This window comes from Atractosteus spatula, chromosome 4 (assembly GCF_055471065.1).
Source record: "Atractosteus spatula isolate fAtrSpa1 chromosome 4, fAtrSpa1.hap1, whole genome shotgun sequence".
NCBI classification, from domain to species: Eukaryota; Metazoa; Chordata; class Actinopteri; order Semionotiformes; family Lepisosteidae; genus Atractosteus; species Atractosteus spatula.
The window spans coordinates 47,117,633-47,137,200 of NC_142709.1; the positions used below are offsets into that span (position 1 = coordinate 47,117,633).

At 47.5% G+C, this 19,568-nt stretch overlaps 1 protein-coding gene across 2 annotated transcripts; it reads right to left on the bottom strand.

Annotated features, from left to right (window-relative positions):
• Positions 1–34: 34 nt before the first annotated feature.
• Positions 35–17,658, bottom strand: jam2a (junctional adhesion molecule 2a). 2 transcript variants are annotated; one of them, XM_088913886.1, is made up of 11 exons: positions 17,324–17,658; positions 10,533–10,598; positions 9,610–9,723; positions 8,491–8,640; positions 7,731–7,933; positions 7,410–7,512; positions 5,792–5,899; positions 4,268–4,283; positions 3,035–3,106; positions 2,290–2,323; positions 35–2,011 (listed from the first exon to the last, which is right to left on the bottom strand). In XM_088913886.1, exons 1-11 carry the CDS (start codon positions 17,373–17,375, stop codon positions 1,979–1,981), a joined length of 951 nt encoding a protein of 316 aa, XP_088770012.1. In that variant the 5' UTR covers positions 17,376–17,658; the 3' UTR covers positions 35–1,978. The 2 variants fall into 2 exon arrangements, with proteins under 2 accessions (XP_088770012.1, XP_088770013.1); XM_088913887.1 differs by lacking the exon at positions 3,035–3,106.
• Positions 17,659–19,568: the final 1,910 nt, after the last annotated feature.

The following is a 19,568-nucleotide window of genomic DNA, read 5'->3' on the forward strand; positions in this document are numbered from 1 at the left end:
TGACAGCATCAACACTCACGCCGTGCAAGAGGAGAAAAGTTTTAAGTTTTGTTTTATATTGGTTCCACAACATACCATCCGTGCAAGAAAATAAAATCATACAATTCCAGGTCATACATTCAGAGCCAAATAGCAAGAGAATAGATACTTCAGTTTAAAAAAAAATGCAAATCCTCATTAATCATCATGTAACAAAAAAATACAAAAAGCAACTCTATGAGTAAAAAAAAAATCCCTTTTGTACAACACTCATCTGAACATTTTGCCTGCTATTTGATCCTTCTTGGCAGGCAGCTGTGCTGATCGTCAGGAGTGTCTGGTGCTGGAGGGGCCCGTCTGAGCAGTCTGCACTGCTCCGTACTGGGGATAAACTAGGCACGTCCCTCTCTTTGCAGTGAACGTTGGTACAGCAGAAACCAGAGGAGTGTGTGGCGCTCCAGCAGGGCAGAGGCCTTCACCCTCAGACCTGGAGGGCCACAGGGTCTCTCTGCTTTTCATCCTGTACAGGGCTCTGCGTGACTGAACCGAAATCAATTCGGGACTTCAGCCTGACCTTCTCACCGTTGGCCAGAACTCTGGGACTCGAGGTCCTTACAAAGCCTGTAGCACTGCGACTCTCCCAACTGCAGGAGTGAGGGGGAACGCAGCTTCTCGGTTAACGGATCCTGAGTGACTGCTTGTGGAGTCCAGAGTGGGGTCCACTCTGTCTTATAGCCTGCAACTTGGATGACATCTCTCAGCCTCCTCACCTAGTTTGAGTTGAGAGCTTTTAAACCTACTCATACTGTACAGGGAGCTGTCCACTCTGGTACCAGTCTTACTTCAGACTTACAAGCTGGGGCCATGAACCAGAATCCAGGGTCAAAGGCATCGTGACCCCACTCTCAGCTGGCTTTAGTTGAGCTCTTGATTATTTGATTGATTCCCTCACCAGATTTAACCAATACCGTACTAATGAAACATTCTTGTAATTGTTTTAAGTTCTGCAGTTAAGATTTTACCCATCCACCTAAATCCTTGTCATTAAAAACTAAAACGTTAGGAACAGAAAACAAAAAGCCGTACTGGTTCAAAAATCCAGCTAGATTGAAAGCCAGAGATAGGTATGAACTCCTGCATCAGACTGGGCTCCCTAACACTGTGTTCTGGTGTACATTTAATTAAATGCTTAATGTCTTCTGAATTGTCTGCAGCTGTCCTGTTGGTTATTTTGATGCCTTGACCACTGAACCTGTTTTCCCACCTCTGGGCTACAGCAGCAGAGCTGGAGCAAGGGGCATTCAGGTGTTCGGACGTACACTGGTAAACAGGTACATGTGGCAGTGTGTCTGCGCAGTCTGGTCTAAATATGAGCTGGAAACTGGTAGCATGTACAATTGTCTGATTTGAAAACTAATCAAGTATAAGTTCAACGAAGACATCAAGAATTCTGGTGTAACAGTAGACACCAAGCAAAGTGCTGTATGATGATGGTGGGTGTCTTCTCTCTTACTTCTCTGGAGAACTAAACCCACTCACAGAGCAAAGAGTAGTGTAGGGCCTGACCTGACTGCAGGGTTTTGAGTGCAATGTCCATGTGAGCCCAGTAGCCCGAAATGTAAATTCAGCCATCTAGTCTTGTCCTGTCCAGTCGGGCGGTGCTCTATATTCACTCCGCTCAAATCCAGTCGTCTGAGTCCTGTGACCACTGCACTCTCATCTAGTCTAATCCAGTTTACCCCATAACATTAGTGGTTCGAATGCAGTGTCCAGTCCAGTTCGAAGGTTATCTGACTGCAGTATTCTGTTCAGACCATCTCTAGTCTGAAGCGTATATTGCAGTCAAGTCCAGTCCACTGTGGTGTCCAGTGCAGTCCAGTCGTTAAGTGTTCTTCTTGCAGTGTCCAGTCCCATCCAGTGGCACTGTATTTTGAAGGCAGTGTCTACTCAAGTCTTCCTTGTCCAGTGGCACTATTGCACTGTCCAGTCTGCTCATGTCTCAGAGCATGAAGGACTGGGCGTGTTTGAAATCCTAGTAAAAGAAAGATCGCCGACAATTAGTTATCTAGCCTAACAGACTGATCAGTAACTTAACATCTGAACAGACTGAACTAATTAGTATCTGCGGTTAGCCCTCCTTCACACATTGAGACTTTCAATAGATAAATGATTAGAAGTTAACCGGGGTGCTGAAGTCCAGAAGACTTTCCAGACTGCAGTGGCAAGTATTCCTGTTCACAAAATTATATTCCTAACACTACGGATTTTTTTAATGAGAGAGGACAAACAAAACCATTTTCTCTTACTTACTTCCTGTGGAGGGATGCCGTAACCCGCTCCATTCCTGCAAGGAGAAGGAAGAGAGGAAACTGAGAAATTCCGGTCCACTCTATAAATAATTTGCAGCTCTAAACCTATTAGCTGAGGACCTTGTGGCCCCACAAGCCTACCAGTTTAACATTCATAAACTGCAAACTTTCTTAAAGACTTTTAAGATAGTAAGGGTATTTGGCTAAAGATCACTCAACTTAAGTCACTAACCAATGAAATGGTAGAACTATAAATACTGTCATTCTGTAACTGCACTGCTATTGAGTAAATAAAAGATGGCAGAATGTTTGTTGCCCCCACAAATTGTAATTGTAAGCTTGATAGCCAGAATTGGGGGGTGGGAGAGAGACAACTGTGCATATTAGGAACTGAGGAGGAGGGCACGTGCTTTGCTTTTAAAGGCTCTGCCAATATAGAAGCACTCCTGTCACACACATTAAACCTGCTAGAGCTGGCAACAGAATTCACCGTCCTCTCACAACACAGCATAGCGGGCATGTTGGTTTGAGACCATTGGCGGGTATCACAACCACCATCTGTCCTCTTCGGGAGAAGCTAAATTCACAAGGTGGCCTCCGGCTCTTCTCTTTTCTCTCCCCTGCATCGCTGCACCCCTCCCTTGACTGCGTCCGTCTCCACTCCTCCATGTTCCCCCTCTCTCTCTCTGTATTTTGCTCTCCCCACCACTTCTCTCTTCCTGCCTCTCTCTCCCTCCCTCACTCACATATCGTCAGTCCTGTGGAGGTTCTGGCTGCTGATATGGGTGACGCCATGGCACTGTGGGATCCAGAAGGACCTGTGGAGGGAGGTGGGGGTTCACAGAGTTTCAGCCCAATGGGTGGACACACACACAGAGCATGGCCAAGGCCACTAGAGACCATGCTGAGGGTTATCCTTTCACAGATCGCTCTTCTCTGGCTGTTAGCCAATCACAATCCAGGCTTTAGTAGCAGTTAGTAAGTTAAGGACGAGAGTGTAGAACTGATTTAGCCAATCAGAACACATACTTTTCTGCTTGTTAGCCAATCATGTTGCAGGTGATCTTTCTCAGATTGTTCCTTTATTTTAACCAGAATTTGAGTTTTGACCTTGGCCTTAAGAGCATGCAGAGAGTCTGGGACCAGCCAAGAGTGAGGAGGAGGAGAGGTTGCTCCACTGAAACATACAAGCTCTGCAGGTAGCCATATTTTCGCTGAACATTAGGCACATCGGAGACATGATGTACAAGACATCAGGGCTTAAGTGAGTGGCTCCCCAGTGTGGGTTTAATGTCCTCAGTGTCCAGGGTGATGGATATAGGCCAGCGTTGATACCTCACACTCTGATGCTCCACTTCAAGACTGCCTCCTCCATGGTCACGATCTGCATGCTGTTACTCATGGTTAGCAAACCAGATGCCTCACACAGAGTGCTGTTAGTGCAGATACACAGGAAGAAAACACTCCACTACTATCTGGTGATCTGCCTTGCTCCCCTTCTTTGGGGTACACATCTTCATTTTAGCCTCTCTCTCCCCATCTCTTGATCACTCTCTCTTAGCACTTTCATCCATCCCTCTCGACCTCCTAAAATCTCTCTCCATCTCCCCGAGTCCTTCGTCCGTCTGTGCTGCTCACATTCCTGGCTATGCGCCTCGTTCCTGGCTCAGCGTGCCCGGCAATGTCACGGCCAGAGTCTCCCACTCTCTTCTGGTCACTCACACAGAGTGGGAGCAGAGAGCTCGGGGGGCTTGTACTTCAACCACTCCCAATGGACGCACACATGCACCAAACAGAAACCCTCGGTCGTTAGCTGGTTCTTCCGGAGCCTCCCGGTATTTACCATAGCATGTCCGAAACACGCCGGGAAAGGTTAGTTACAGACACACTGATCTGGTCTCATTCCACGGCACTGCATCCATCACTCATAAGCGAGTGACCCCAGGAGACTGGGAGGTTGGTAAATAAAAGACACTCACCTTCCCCGGTGGCCCTCTGGAATAAGAAAGAGAGAGAGAGAAAGAGTTAGTCGAGGAGTCAGTTAGGGGGGCTCAGTTCTGAGCACACAGCGACACAGACCACAGGGGCATGTGGCAAGTGGGTGTAACAGAGACCCTGACAAACAAGATGATCAGGCAGGCAGATGGACAGACGAACAGGCGATCACGTTCAAATTTCTTTTGAACCCCCTCCCAAATAGCTCCCCCCTCTGTTATACTCCCGCCTTCTCAGCTGTGTGTGTCCTGGCTTAATCCCTGCTCTCTCCTAGAACGAGCTGCAGTTTCTCCTGCAAGCGCTGGACCAGGGCTCCCCCTGTCCCGTGAGCCCGTCCAAAGGTCTGCTGCCCTCTCAGCTTCAGGTTTTCCCCACAGTGGAGGGAGTCTGTAAAAAGAGAGGGTCTGGCCTAGGTCTCCTCTGCACTCTTTTGCCGCCCATTTCTGAGCCCAAGCTATGGTCACTCACTCTGGTATTGTGGCCTGTAGTAAGTGTAGTAATTGCTGTAGTATTCTGAAGTGTCACTCTGCAAGTCTCCTAAAATTAGAAAGAAATCCGTGACCTTCAGTGCTTGGACAGACATAACTTGCTTCTGTAACCCTTTTTACTCCATTTTTTGCTTCTTTTGCCTTTTTCTTAGATTTTCTCAGTTTCTGTGATCCACCTTTGACACTGTGGTATTTTTCGGATCTGAACAAAAGCTTGCTTGGCCACCCTGCAGCCCTGATCTAATCAGATTTCCGAATGTCAACAGGGCTGAAAAGCCCACATTCCCAATAGGTTTTCCAGAGGGCGTCTCCCCAATCCCAACCTATGACCCTTTGCCCCCCTGTGTACCACTTCTTCTCCCCCCCTGGAGGTTGGGAACACATGTTTGGATCATCGCAACTTATTCGGTCAAGGCCTATTCCTGGGGTGGACAGCCACAACCCGCAGGAGGTACAGGACGCCTTTCTAAACCCTTAAAGAACAGGTGCTCTGTTCAATGAGGTAGTTCAGAGATCATCTAAAGCTACTGAAATCACTTCAGATTACATAAACCCACTAGCTTGGCTCTCCAGGACCCAAACTGGAGCAGACTCAGCCTTGTCAGCTGCACCGTACAGCTGATCAGGCCGAGTTAGGAATTTCGGCTGCTCCCATCAGTATGGCAATACAATTGCAGTATGTGCCAAGGCAGATCCCGGGGCTCTTCTCAATGCCCTCTGCCTGGTGACTCTGTGCCAGTCCTGGAGGAGAGAATAGCCAAGGAGGACAGCAGAGATGCCCACAGGAATACCAGGGCTGGGCAGGGGATGAGAGGGGGTGGCGGCGGCTGTGGTTTAGGTGGAGTCAGAGCCGAGTTGCTCTCATTCTCAGGCAGGCAGTTGGACAAGCAGAAAAGAAAGGCAGATGGTCGCACAGGCCGGCAGCAGACAGCTGGACAGGCAAGCAAGGAGGACAGGCGAGTGGACGAAGCAGCAGCAGGGAGGACAGATGGGCAGTCTGTAAGGCACAAGCAGACTCACTGTTGAAGTAGCCCTGCCGGTGGGCATAGCAGACCCCGAGCCCACACAGGGACACCACCAGGAACACCACCACTACAGCAGCCACGATCCCCGACACGTTCAGGTCGTCTGGGAGAGAGGGAGAGAGGAGAGAGCTCATCATCTGCACAGCAAGCCCTGAGCAAAACGCATTGTCGCAGGGCTCTCACACACTTCAACACTTGAAACAGCCACACACACGTGTACAGTACTTCCACACTTGTCCGTCTTTCTGTTTTTACTGGACGCTCTTTACAGGGTGAAAACCAACTGTTTTGGCATGTCTAGATTTTCAAGACGACGCCTTCTGGAATATAAAATCTGGTCCTCACTGTCCTCGCAATGCCTCTTTTGCAGGAGGTACTACCTTCATGAGGACGCTTGCTCAGATAGATACTTAATTGTCCACCAGGGAAAATTTATCTTCTCCCATAAAAGTACAAAAGACACAAGCAAAACATAAAAGTCACAGAAAATCACAAAGTACATGAAATCACAGTATGTAACATAAACAAATGGATAAATAGCTAGTGAAGGGACTACATTTCCATACATTCATTGAGCAGTTTTACTGCACAGGGGACAAAGGACTACTTATAAATGTTTTTGTTTGAATTTTGGTACCCTCTACCGTATTCTGAATTGAGAGCAGAGTGTGTGTGAAACCAGCTGTGATGTTCTATACCATTCTGAGACCTGTATTATGATATAGATTGCTGAGCTGGGGCTGCTGTTTCCCCAATTATTTCTCCTGGCATTTTCACAATCCTGGACAGTTGGCTTTTCAAGGTTTCCATACCAAACTGTCATGTTACATGCCAAGATGCTCTTAATATGCCAAGACATTTTGACTTAACATTCAAGTTCTTTAGGCTTTGAATTAAAAACAGCCTCTGACTTGCTTTCTTAAAAAACTGTTGTCTATTTTCTCAGTGTAACTCAGCCTCTGATTTATATGTGTTCCCAGATGTTTAAAACTCTCCACAGACAGACCATTGAGTCCTTGCACTGGCTTCCTGTCATGTTTCGTGTCGACTTCAAAATCCTCATGCTCACCTACAAGGCTCTGCGTGGCTTGGCACCTCAGTACCTGTCAGAGCTATTATCGCCCTACTCCCCACCTCGCAACCTTCGTTCTTCTAATTCTGGTCTCCTAACTGTCCCCCAAGCCCGTCTACACTCTATGGGTGACAGGGCCTTCTCCTGTTATGCCCCCAAGCTTTGGAGCTCTCTCCCCAAGGATATCAAAGAGTCACCTTCTCTAAACTCCTTCAAATCCAGACTCAAAACCTTCTTCTGTAGAAGAGCCTTAACTTAACCGGTTCCATTCTTTACCCCTCTGCTCCGACTGTAATTAGTACCACAATCTACTGTCTCCTCTCATTGTGTGATCTCATCCTGCTTATCTTGTGTTTTTTTTTATTGTTGTTGTTGTTGTCATTCTGTAAGGCGCTTTGAGAAGCCACCTTTAAAGGCACTATATAAAATACAGTTTATTGTTACTGACTGCAAAGGTTGCCCACTACCTGTTCTAACATTGAAAAGAAGATTGGGTCCTCACACACGACTACACAAACACACACCGCAGACGGGGGCTCACCGATCTGCATGTGTTTCCCAATGCAGCTTTTGGGATCCCCCACGCCGTTGTTGGCCACACAGTGGTACTTCCCTGTGTCCGTCCGGGAGACGGGGTTGAACTGCTGCTCCGGGGAGAGATAGCAGGAGAACATGTGAGAAGTCATGGGAGATCCAACACCACCCTGCACTGACTGCCCCTTTCAACCCATCCGGAGAGGAGCCACGTTGTTTCTGCCCTAGAGTTGTGTCACAGGCTGCTGCTCACTGACTCTCCACAAGGGGGTGCCCTTCTCACCATCTACACTAGGTGTGCAGCATTGAGAGAGGTGGAGCGTCTCACCAGCGTGCCGGTCCGGGGGTTCTGCGTGAAGGTGGCGTTGGCAGGGCGGGAATCCTGCAGAGAGAACTGAGGCAGGGGCTTGCCATCCTTGTACCACGAGTATGTTGCGGGGGGAACACTGTGTACATCCTCACAGCGCAGCTCCACCACTGTGCCCGTCAGAGCAGAGCTGGGGATCTCACACATGGGCACGTTGGGGGGAACTGGGGGTGACAACAGGACAGAGAGGAAATGGTTAACCCAGACACACTGGGCATGCTGCACTGAACTAGTAAGAAGATGTCTCAGATGGATGGCAAAAATGCAAAAACAGAAGACATTTGAATACTACATATACACTGTATATAGACATAATCATAAGGAAAACTGCAATGAGTTTTGGGTATGAATATTAATTAATCAATCATCCAATCACAATGCTAAATGAGACAGAACTGCTAACCTTGGGTTTATAGGTGCAAACTGACAGCACGAAAAGTTGCAAGACAATTCCATCTCCTGTAGCACCATAAGTGGATAAAATGATAACATTCATACCCATGTCATGGTCTGTATGCTCATGCGCATGTTATTAAAAGCACATCTGCCGTGACGCATTTCTATTTCGCATATGATTTATACAAAATCCAATTTATTTGGCTATGTCACTCAGTATGAATCTGTTAGCACATGGCATACTACACGGGCAATATTGTACTTAAAAACCATCAGTAGAGCAGCTTTTAATCTGACACCGAGACAGAAAGAACGACAGGCTCACCGAGCACATTCAGCGTGATGTTGGTCTCCCCCAGATTCTTTGTGTCCAGTGGGGCGCTGACCTCACAGCGATAGTCCCCAGTGTCTTGCACGGTCACCTGGTGCAGGGTGACTGTGGCCCCAGTGATATTCGCACGGCCCTTGAAGTCTCCTGAGGGGACAGTGAGCAGCCAGGTCACACACACACATACACACACATCCTGAGTCACTGCACCTTCGCCAGATCTCTGGTTATCAAAACCGATTCATGGACATCTGGACTACGGGAAGCTGGGATGGATGGATACAACAAGAACATTTTCTAACTGCTTCTTCCAAATCAGGGTCGAGGGGAGCTGGAGCCTATTCCTACAAGCAATGGGCACAAGGCAGGCTACACCCTGGATGGGACACCAGTCCATCGCAGGACACACACACTCACACCAAGGTTCATTTTCCCTGAAGCCAATTAGCCTACCAGTGTAGGGAGAAAACCCACATGAACTTCAGAAAGATATTTCTGAAAGGAGCAGACAGCACCCCAGGTCTGGAATTAAACCCAGGGCCTCCGTACCGCAAGGAAGTGATGCTAACCACTGCCCCACCATGCCCCACCTAATTCTAACTATTTAATACTTCATCGTTATTGTGGGCTACCTTCATCTGTGTCCCGTGTTCAAAAGCATACTATCGCAATGTCTCATTGAAAAACCAGGTAGGAAATGCACAGCGAGTCAGAGTGATCACGGTAAAGTGTGACTGAGGGATTGGTGAATCAGATATTCAAAATATTCAAAGCAGAACTGCGGGTCAACCAATCCCACCACAGGCATTCTCAGAGCAGATCCATCTGGAGCTGTTGGCTTTGGGAAAAGTTAGATGCCTTTAAAACTGTTTCCTACTTCTACAGTCCTGCCGGTTTCAACTTATTTGGAATTACAAATCCCCTATCCTTACAGAGTGGAAGACTGTGTCTTAATTGATAAATGAATTAATTCAACCTGAGGATCAGTTGTATAATTAACCATTCCGTGGGAACAAAGCCAGTAGACGGGAGTTAGTACAGGCCCTATTTCTGGGCCGAGGCACCTGGAAGACAAGAAGGGCCCAGCGAACGCCTCCCCACCCGCCCGGTTCTCACCTACGAACTCGCCGTTGTAGTACACAAAGGACACGTCTTTCCTCTGCACCTTCTTCCACTCGATCCGTGGGGAGTGGTCCTTTTCTGTGCGAAACAGGCAGGACAGCACAGCGTCTGCCCGGGGACGGAGAGGAAAAGTTAAAGGGGAAAAAATTTTTTAAATGACAAATTTCGAATTAAGCACAAAATCGGGAAAGTACTGTAAGTCGCCATGCTGTTGCAAACCAGCATTTTGAGTTTCCACTAATTGCGATGTGGAGCAGCCCTTCCTGCTCACTAGTCACTGTGATGAGTGATGTACTGTGATGTACGAGCAAATAAGTAAAGCTTGTGCAGCAGACATTTCACCGCAGAAATATTCCAACATGATCTGCATGCAGAGTTCACTGTAAGTATCATTTGTAGGCAAACTGTCTCAAAATCAAAAGCAATATTTCTATTGGATTGAAAGAGATGTATTCCCAAGCCTGCTTGTTTACAATGTCACAGGGCTGCAACACTTCACCAGAAATTCTGTTGCCTCATTCTGAATCGCAGAACATGGTGCTGCACATACCAGGAAATTTCATCTACTTAGCAATGTGAATTGGAGGTTTTACAAGTTCACAGTGTACATTTGACTTTTATTGTGGTTTGAAATATGCCCATCAATGCTGATTCTTTCTCACCCCAAAGTGGGAAAATAGTGTTGCAGTTCCCCTTTAAATAGGGAGAAATGGAGAGCGAATATAGCTGCCCTCAGTCACTTTCATCCCCCCCCTCCCCCAAAACCTTCACATTTCCACACTCTGTCTGCTTCTCTCTCACCCCTGTACCCAATTTCACATCCCCCTACCCCTGTCTGCCTCTCATTCCTCTCTCCTGCGTCCTTCGCCCTCACACATGTACTCTCCCTGTCCCCTCCTCCCTCGTCCCCCGCTAACCTTTGTGCTCCTGGACCTCCACGACAGGCCTGTCGGTGGACACGGCGACGGGGACAATCCACGGGCCTGCGGGGACAGAGCCTGGTTACAGAAGTGCCCAGGACGGACAGCAGGCAGCCTCACCCTCATGGTCCCAAAGCAGAATGTCACTGGCGCTTTTAAGTCGCGTCTGGCGCAACCTAAACTGCACTGTAATCACATCTCTGAAGCAAGCGTGAGGCTCTCTCCTGTGGCTGGAAGATACAGAGCTGATGGTTTCTGTTGTCCAGATCAATGCTGCAAGCTTTATCAGAAATGTTACAAGACACAGTTGGGGGAACAAATTATTTGACTCCGAGTTTTAGTATTTAAGGTCACGAAAAAGGAAGGAGGACCAGAGCTCTCTGTGGCCCGTGGCTTGTGTCTTGAAGCACCCTCACGTCTGCTCTGCGACAGGGACGAGGGTTCATATGCATTTGCGAACGCTGTTCAAATCATTTTAGCAGCGCGTCACCCCTGTTCATCCAGGTGAGCTCTGCTCATCTCCACTGGTTCGGCTCGACCAGACTCCCCCTGCTGGAAGTTCTTCTCGCCCACCTGAGAACCGTCAGCCTCAGAAGCTGAGCTCTTGAGTGAGACTGAGCTGACTTAACCGAACGCGAGGCGTGAGTGGTGAAGAGGGAACTCTGCAGTTCTGCCAACAGTGTCTGCAAATTCATATGAACCTGCCCGATTTCACCTGGAGCCTGGAGATTGATGGGGTCTGGCAATGCAACCTGCTGAAATCCAAAGCACAGCAAATAATAATAATAATAATAATAATAATAATAATAATAATAATAATAATAATAATAATAATTGCTTACACTTATATAGCGCTTTTCTGGACACTCAATTCAAAGCGCTTTACAGGTAATGGGGACTCCCCTCCACCACCACCAATGTGCAGCATTCACCTGGATGATGCGACCTCACACCTGCTTAGCTTCAGTGGGTTGCCAGTTGTGAGTTGCCGGGTGATATGGCTGCTGGCACAAATTCAAACTGCGCCACAGATGCTTTCGTATAGGCAGACCCTGCCTGACATGCTTATCTTCACACGCTCTGTGTGTCTCAGTGACGGTTGGGTGCAGTAAATAATGCCGGCCCCCTCCCAGACAAACAACACACCAAGTGATGCAAGCTGATGGGGCTTGCAGTGTGCCAGGAAGGAGCTCCTGCTTCAGGGGGTCGATCTTCAAAGTTTCGTGTGAAGTTGGCCAACAACTCAGTAGCGGTTGTCTCCTTCAGCTGGTTGGCCGTGGTGCACGAATTTCTAAAGGGTGGACAGACGATGTCCTTCTGTGGCTCTGCCCTAGTCCTGTGCTGACCGACTGCTGCTGCCGCTGGCTGGCTCTGTTCACTTTCTCTACCGCACATTGAGGATCATGGGCATAGCAGGGGACTCATGGAAATGAGAGCCAACTTGCCTCCTAAAAACTGTGCCTCATTCCTGCAATAAACCCGCGCCCCATAAACTCCAGCCCTGCACAAGACCACCCAGGGTTTGCGTCTCTGTCCTGTCTGTTACCATCACCTGAGCCAAAGAAAACTTACTGCACTATGGCAGGGCTGTGTCGAGATTATGACGTTCAATTTTCAAGAATGGTGACTGGCAGGGATTTACATCTAACTCTAGGTTTTGAGTTCCCATGTCTTTGTCTGCATGAGGAACTTCCACTGGGTGAAGTCTCAGTCTTGCTGGACAGTCCATCTGTGAGCCTGTGGCCCGGTTCCCCTGGTAGAAACAGCACCGGGCGCTGTGAGGGCTTCAGAGGTCCGGAACGACTCCCCTGCTCTTCTGCAACAACACGACTCTTCGGGCAGGAAGAGGAAACAGGAGCTGCCCTTCCTGCCGCTGGGCTCCCTATTCTGCTGTTTTCTGTTAAGAGGAGCCAGTAATAAGCACTGAGCCTCTTATTTCTGGAAAGAGGGATACAGTGACAAGCTCGCCATTTCATACTAGCACAACACAGGTCTGGACTGGACTGGACGAGGAGGGGCTGACCTGACCCTGAGTGGACTGGACTGGAGTGGACTGGACAAGGAGGAGCTGGCCTGACCCTGAGTGGACTGGACTGGACTTGAATGGACAAGGAGGAGCTGGCCTGACCCTGAGTGGACTGGACTGGACTGGACAAGGAGGGGCGGGGCTGATCGTGAGTGGACTGGACTGGACAAGAAGGGACTGGCCCGAGCATGGATGGACTGGGCACTGCTTCCCACCCTAATAGCCCACAGCGTTTCAGTCTGGTCGTCCTGCCCAAAACCAGATGACTACAAATGAACTTTTCAAAAATTCCCTCTAGCATAAACAGTGAGGATGCCATCGGCTGTGATCTAAGGAACTCTGCCAGTGGCCACATTTTCCCTCAACAGAAAAAAACAAGTTCTGTGAGGTCAAAACAAAGCTCATTCCAATTAGAACATCTTGATTACTGTTTTTAAAAAAACAGGATGCAAGACAATCAGACAGCTATATTAGCAATTCTCTCAAATTCCACAGGCACTAAAGTATTTCAGCAGTTTGAGTTACCCCAATCTGTCAAATATGTTTATAGGTATTAGCAACTTAACCTGCCTTATGTTTCTGATATTTTATACAAAGTTTTCATATCACTGCCTCAGGATGTGTGCAAAGTTGTTTCCTGAATCCACGCTCCCCTGTTTAGAAGATAAGATTGCATGTACATCCATCTGTTTTCTAACCACTTTACCCAATTCAGGGCCGCAAGAGAGCCGGAGCCTATCATGGCAAGAAATGGGCACAAGACACCCTGGACAGCATGCCAGTCCATCACAGGACATACACACACCCACAACAAGGGCCAGTTTTCCCAGAAGCCAATTAACCTATCATTACATCTTTGGACTGTGGGAGAAAGCCGGTGCACTTGGAGGAAAGCCATATGAACATGAGGAGCACATACAAACTCCACACAGATAGTACCCCAATCGAACCCAGGGCTCCAGAACTGCGAGATAATGCTACCCACTACGCCACCGTGCCGAAAATGGCGTGTACAGTGATGTATAGCATACACACACACCACAGAGACATTCTCACACTGCTGTACAGTACACACACTCCCTTCAGCGAGAGGCAGATACTACTGTACAATGGACAGACACACCTAAGGGAATTAAACAGACAATACTATTCAACAGACACCCTCCAGAGAGGCCTACAGTACAACACGTACACACCCTCCAGACGGACAGTCTTCTGTACAAAGGACCTAGAGAGAGACAAACTACTGAACAATAGTCACTCTGCTAAGAGATATACATCCTACAGTACAAACTCCGAAGAGAGAGCCGCACAGTGACATTCAGAAAAAATAGATTGCTAGTCTGAAAACAGGAAGTCCACAAAAAGACAAACAGGGGTTTGGAGACAGAGGAAGGAACAGGAGGGGGTTCTATTGACAGGGGAGGGGTGCCTGTTAGTTGACATTTCATGATCGAGCCCTTTGAAAAAAATGGTCATTCTGTTCCCCCTCCTCAATTCCAGTGCGACGTCTCGGTTTGAAGGGAGAGGGCACCGTGGGAGGAGGGAGAGAGTCGTGTTTTTGCAGTGCTCGGTGTTGTCGACAGGCCCATTTCTCAATATTGGAATGCAGGGGCTCTGGGATCTTTCACCAACCAGCTGGCTGGAGCTCTCTGGAAGCCATTACAGAGACAAGTCAAGGCATTCTGGGTCAAACGCACACACGCGCAAAGACGCTGCTCGGCACCACAGCTGCAGTCTGAAGAAAAGCTTCTTACCTTAACCCTTCCCGGACCAAATTTTCGAAAAATTACTCAAAAAAAACTTTACAGACAGTGGGACTCAGAAGCCACAGCAGGTCTCTCTGGAACTGTGCTGCATTTTCTGATGTTATAAGGTTGTCAGATGATTTTTTTTTATACTAGGTGTGTGTTATTGGTTTATTATATTTGCAGTGGTTAGCATTGATGTCTGGCAGCGCTGGGGCCCTGGGTTCAATTCCTGGGGCACTGTTTGCATGGGGTTTGTAAGTTCTCCCCCGTGTTTGTATGGATTTTAGTCCGGTTTCCACTCACTGTCCACAGTCTCAATTGACTTCTGGGAAAACTGGCCCTGGTGCGAGTGTGTGCGTGACTGTGCTGGTTGTGTGCCCTGCTATGGACTGGCATCCCGTCCAGGCTGTATCCCTCCTTGTTACTTGCTGAGATAGGCTCCGGCTCTCCTGCGATCAAGCACTGGATACAGCATTTATAAAATGGATGAATGGGTGTTGCCTTACATATTGTTTTATTAGACAGGCCTACATAAAATTGACAGTTTTACACCTTTTTCACGGGTGATGGGGGAGACACGTTCATAGGATAGTGATTCTGCTACAATAGTCTAGAATTCAAAGGGAAAATAATCATGTCTGTTGAAACTGCACAGCGTGTGCCTTGAATGTGGCCGAGATTCAGTTGTTTTTTTTCTGACGAGCCGGTCACTTCAGGAGACGAGCTCTGGCCAGTGTCCACCTCGATTTTGCAGTCTAACGGCATCGGACACGACTTTGCAGCCTCACCAGGCCAGAAGCCCAGATGCAGAGCACAGAGTCTTGCAGGTCCCGCGAGACCTTAAAGGGTAAGGAAAAGTATTTCACTTCCACCCACAACGGATATGCGACTTGTACAGACAAGTACAGGACCAATGTGACATCAGTCAAAAAGGCCACATTCAGCAGACAGGTCAGGCCTATAAAGATGTGACAAGTGACTCAAACTTCCTTCCCATTTCAGTTCTGAATTCCAACTTGGCAGCTCCAAATCCACAAAACTGTGGTCACTCCTCAGACTTTCCACAAACGTGCAGCCCTGCCACACAGAACAGACACACAGGACTCCTTCCAGACATGTCCTGGGGGACACATGGCAGAAACCCAGTTCTGAACAGGATTCAGCAGCCTACAGTTCTTACACGTTCCTGCTGATATGGCAGGGGTCTCCTGCTGTAAGACAAATCTTCAAGGGCTTTTTTTTTTTTGGTTGGGGGGGGGGGTCAGAATGCAAACAGCTTTCCCCTTGTCTTCTTGTTTTGTTGCTCTCTGCCCGAATGCGACTCCAACCTGTCCTGGAGTCACCTGCCTGATGGCCCAGCTGGGACGTGTCAGGTGGTCCACTCCCCCACCCACCCCCATCCAGGCAGAACAAAGCCGGCCTGTGTCTGTAAGGTAATCCACACCACACTCCTCTCACCCCGGGCCTGAGGGGAGTCGCAGCAGCTGGCTGAGAACTGCACCAGTTCGGCATGCATTCACCGAGTGTCGCCCCGGGTCCCGGTCTCCTCGGTCACCGGGGGGGAATTTCCATAGCGACCGCTGCTACAGTCCGCCTCAGCGCTGTTGGGACTGGCAGTGCTGTTTACGGAACACGAGACACAAGAGTGTGTCCTTCCCTGACAGCCACTGCACACGCTGGAACCTTGACCTGACTCTCTCGAACGTCAGTCACCCTGGATTTAACATTTGTATCTTCTCTGGAACACACAGCTACACTGACCTTGAAAATATAAGAACGCATTTGTGGGAACTACCTAGCTAAAACAGGGACTTGACTTGGACCGAGCCTGAACTAGCACCTCTGACTTCTTCCAGTGCGGCGAACTCTGAGGCACACTTCAGTGGGCAGAGATTAAGACTGGGCCAAAACTGACAAACCGAAAAGGCGCGACGAACAGGTTGAGACCACTGGCCCACCTTGCCTGTTTGATTGTGAGGAGCTCTGATCTCATCCAGTTGTTTCTTAAAGGAAACCAGGGCAGCTTGTGTCAGACCCTTAAAATACAGTAGGTGATCGTTCTATGCCAGCGTGCAAAGCACAGCTACATATTATATAGATATCGCACGCCATGCAACACGTGACCTCTTTCGGCATCCAGACTGACACTTTTGAACAACGCGCCTCAGCAGCTTTTCACAAGTAAGTTTCGATGGCGGACTGACTAAAATGCAGCAGATGCGGAATACATCACTAACACACCAGGGAGCCGGATTCCCAGGAAAGTTACATACCTGTGCACACGACACACGGACAGACACCATGCTGTCAACTGTGCTACACAACGCCGCTGTGCAGTCATACAGTCTGGATAACACACACAGAGTAATTTACTACAACTAATAAATGACGCAGTGGACCAGTAGGTGGAGCTCTTCCCCTCTCGACTACAAACCCCAGAACGATGGCCAGGAATCTCATGCTATAAGAGCCGACATCCTTTGGAGGAGACAATTAAACGGTGGTCCTGCCAGCTCGAGTATTAATGATCCTGCTCGTAAGAGAAGGTATGTTCACCCTATAGTCCTGAGTTAAATTCCACTCTGGCCTCCCCAAATCTTTCCTTTAATGTAAGTGGTGACGCGATTTCTCAACCTGATCTGCAGTGCGACTCCCCATAATGCACTTATGGGAGAATGCATTATACGGCTCTCTCTTTGAGGCAGCCCTGTGTGTCAACTGGACTTAATGAACAAAGACGGAACGCTGTTTTTTGTTCTCAGAGGACCACAGTAAAATCTCAGAAGAGAGAAACCACATAGACAAACTGCAGATCTGGAGTTAAGAGAACTTCACGGGAAAGTTCGCCTTTGTTTGGAAAGTGACACCGAAGACACGGATACGCAACATCCCCTGGGCACGAGCTCCAAATAACGGGGTAGAAGGAGCGGCACGCTTTGGAATCAAGATTTCCGTAAAAGAATGAATTCGACTAATAAAAAAGAGAATAATTAGTAATCATTGTTACTCACAGTGCTGCAAGAGTAGAAAAGCTGAGAGATAAACCAGTTGCAAACTCGCCATCTTCACAGAGTTCGTTTAAAACAGAGTTTTCCCGTAGTTTAGTTAAATGTGCTGAAAGTAAATAAATATGCAGAACTCTTTGGTGGGAAAAGAAACAATGAAAACGAACTAATCTTCCTCCTATAGCTGACCGAGCCTGAAATCCCGGCTTCTTTATCCCACAAGTTTATTTTCGGGTTCCCTCCGGAGTAAGGTTCGCCGCGTTTGCGAGTGACCCGAGCGGTTCTGCGGGCGAACTCTCCCTTTCTCCGGCGTCCGTCTGTCAGCGGCGGGGTGTTACTGTGGAGTGGACCCTGCCCGCAGCTCTCTCCACTGTTTCTCCCGGGTTGGGGGCGGGGGGGCGTAGGAGGGCTCCACAGGGTCCTAGTGATCGTAAAACGTAACCCCATCAAAGCAATCCTGTGGATCACGTAGTTTTTTTTTTTCCGAGATGATCTGCTACGGCAATTTCCCGATTTCCAGAAGTATCAACACTTGGACCCAGAGCCTGGCAGGTTTGTAGTGTAAGTTGTAGTGTTGACATCAAACAGGTGTGTTTCGCTGTCGGTGGTAATTGTGGGGTGACACAATTGTGGGAGTATTGTACAGTATACGGTGCTCTATATGTATGATGTATGTACAGTATGGTGGTACTGTAAAATGTTGAACGATTCGCCTGTGCCAAAAAACAAACAAACATGGCTCTGGAATAGCTAAACAATTTTTGTAATATATCTAACCCGTCTTTTTTCTCCAAAAAATGTATCCTCTTTGAACCCTTCCAATCTGGTTTCAGACAATTACACAGCACAGAAACTGCTCTGGTTAAAGTCATTAACGATCTTCTTATGGCTACTGATTCCGTTTCTCTATTTGTATTCTCCTAAACCTCAGTGCTGCTTTTGGCACTATTAACCATGGCTTCTACTTTCTTGTCTTGAGACTGTGTTTTGGAGTTTCTGACATTTCTCTCAAATGGTTCCACTCTTACCTTTTGATCGCTGACATTTTTTTCTCTCTCTTGGGGGTTTCAGTTGTGAAGTCGGGTTCATTAAGTTTGTCTGCTATTCAGCATCTACATGTTCCCACTAGGTCAGATGCTAAGATCACATGGTCCTAAATATCAATTCGTAATTCATGATAAATTACTAAAATCTATGTCCATAGTAAACCTGACAGTGAAGTAGCTGTTTCTTCCCTCTCTAATTTCATCTCTGATATACAGTAAGAACCTGGATGACTCAAAATTCCCCTCACTTAAACTCCTACAAGACTGAGGTCATGGTATTCAGCATCACCTATTACCTACCTAAACCAATGTAGTAACCCTATCTATGGATGGCACTGTGCTTGAATTTCAATCTAAAATGAAGAATATAGCAGTGACTTTTGATCCTCATGTGCAGAATATTCTTCCATCTCGGAAATAGTGCCAGATTATGTCTTGTTATCTTTGACTATTGCATACAAGCTCATTAACATATTTCTGTCCTAGAATTTATTACTGTAACGCCCTACCTGCTGGGGTACCTAGTGATATATTCACTTCTGGAGTCCTTGCTTTCTATCAGGTTTCGAGCTGATGTCAAAATCCTCATGCTCACCTTTAAGGCTGTCTCTAAATGGTTTGGCACCTCAGTATCTATCAGACTTATTATCTGTCTACTCCCCACCTCACAACATTCATTCATCTGACTTTGGTTTTCTATATGTCCCCAATCTCATTTACATTCTATGGGGGACAGGGCCTTCTCCTGCTATGTCCCAAGGCTCTGGAATTCTATTCCCAAGGAAATCCGAGAATCACCTTTCCTGAGCACTTTCAAATCCAGACACAGGACCTTCTTTTTCAGGAGGGTTTTTATTTAAATTAGTGTCTGTGTCTGCTCCATATGGTAATGATTAAGTATCTTCTGCTGAACTGTTGAGCACTTGTCTTTCTTATAAGGATTTTTTTTTTAAAATGTGTATCCTTAATTAACTGTTTTTTTTTGCTGTAACTGTTTTAAAACCTACTGTAAAGTGCTTTGAGATGCTACCTTCAAAGGCATTATATAAATAAAATTTATTATTAGTAGTATAGAGTGTAATGAAAATAGTATGTAGTATATTATGCTTGCTTAGGACTGTGCTGCACTATGATAGTATGACACAGCACATGACATATGATGTAGAACAGTGCAGAACGACGCAACACATATACTACTACAATAT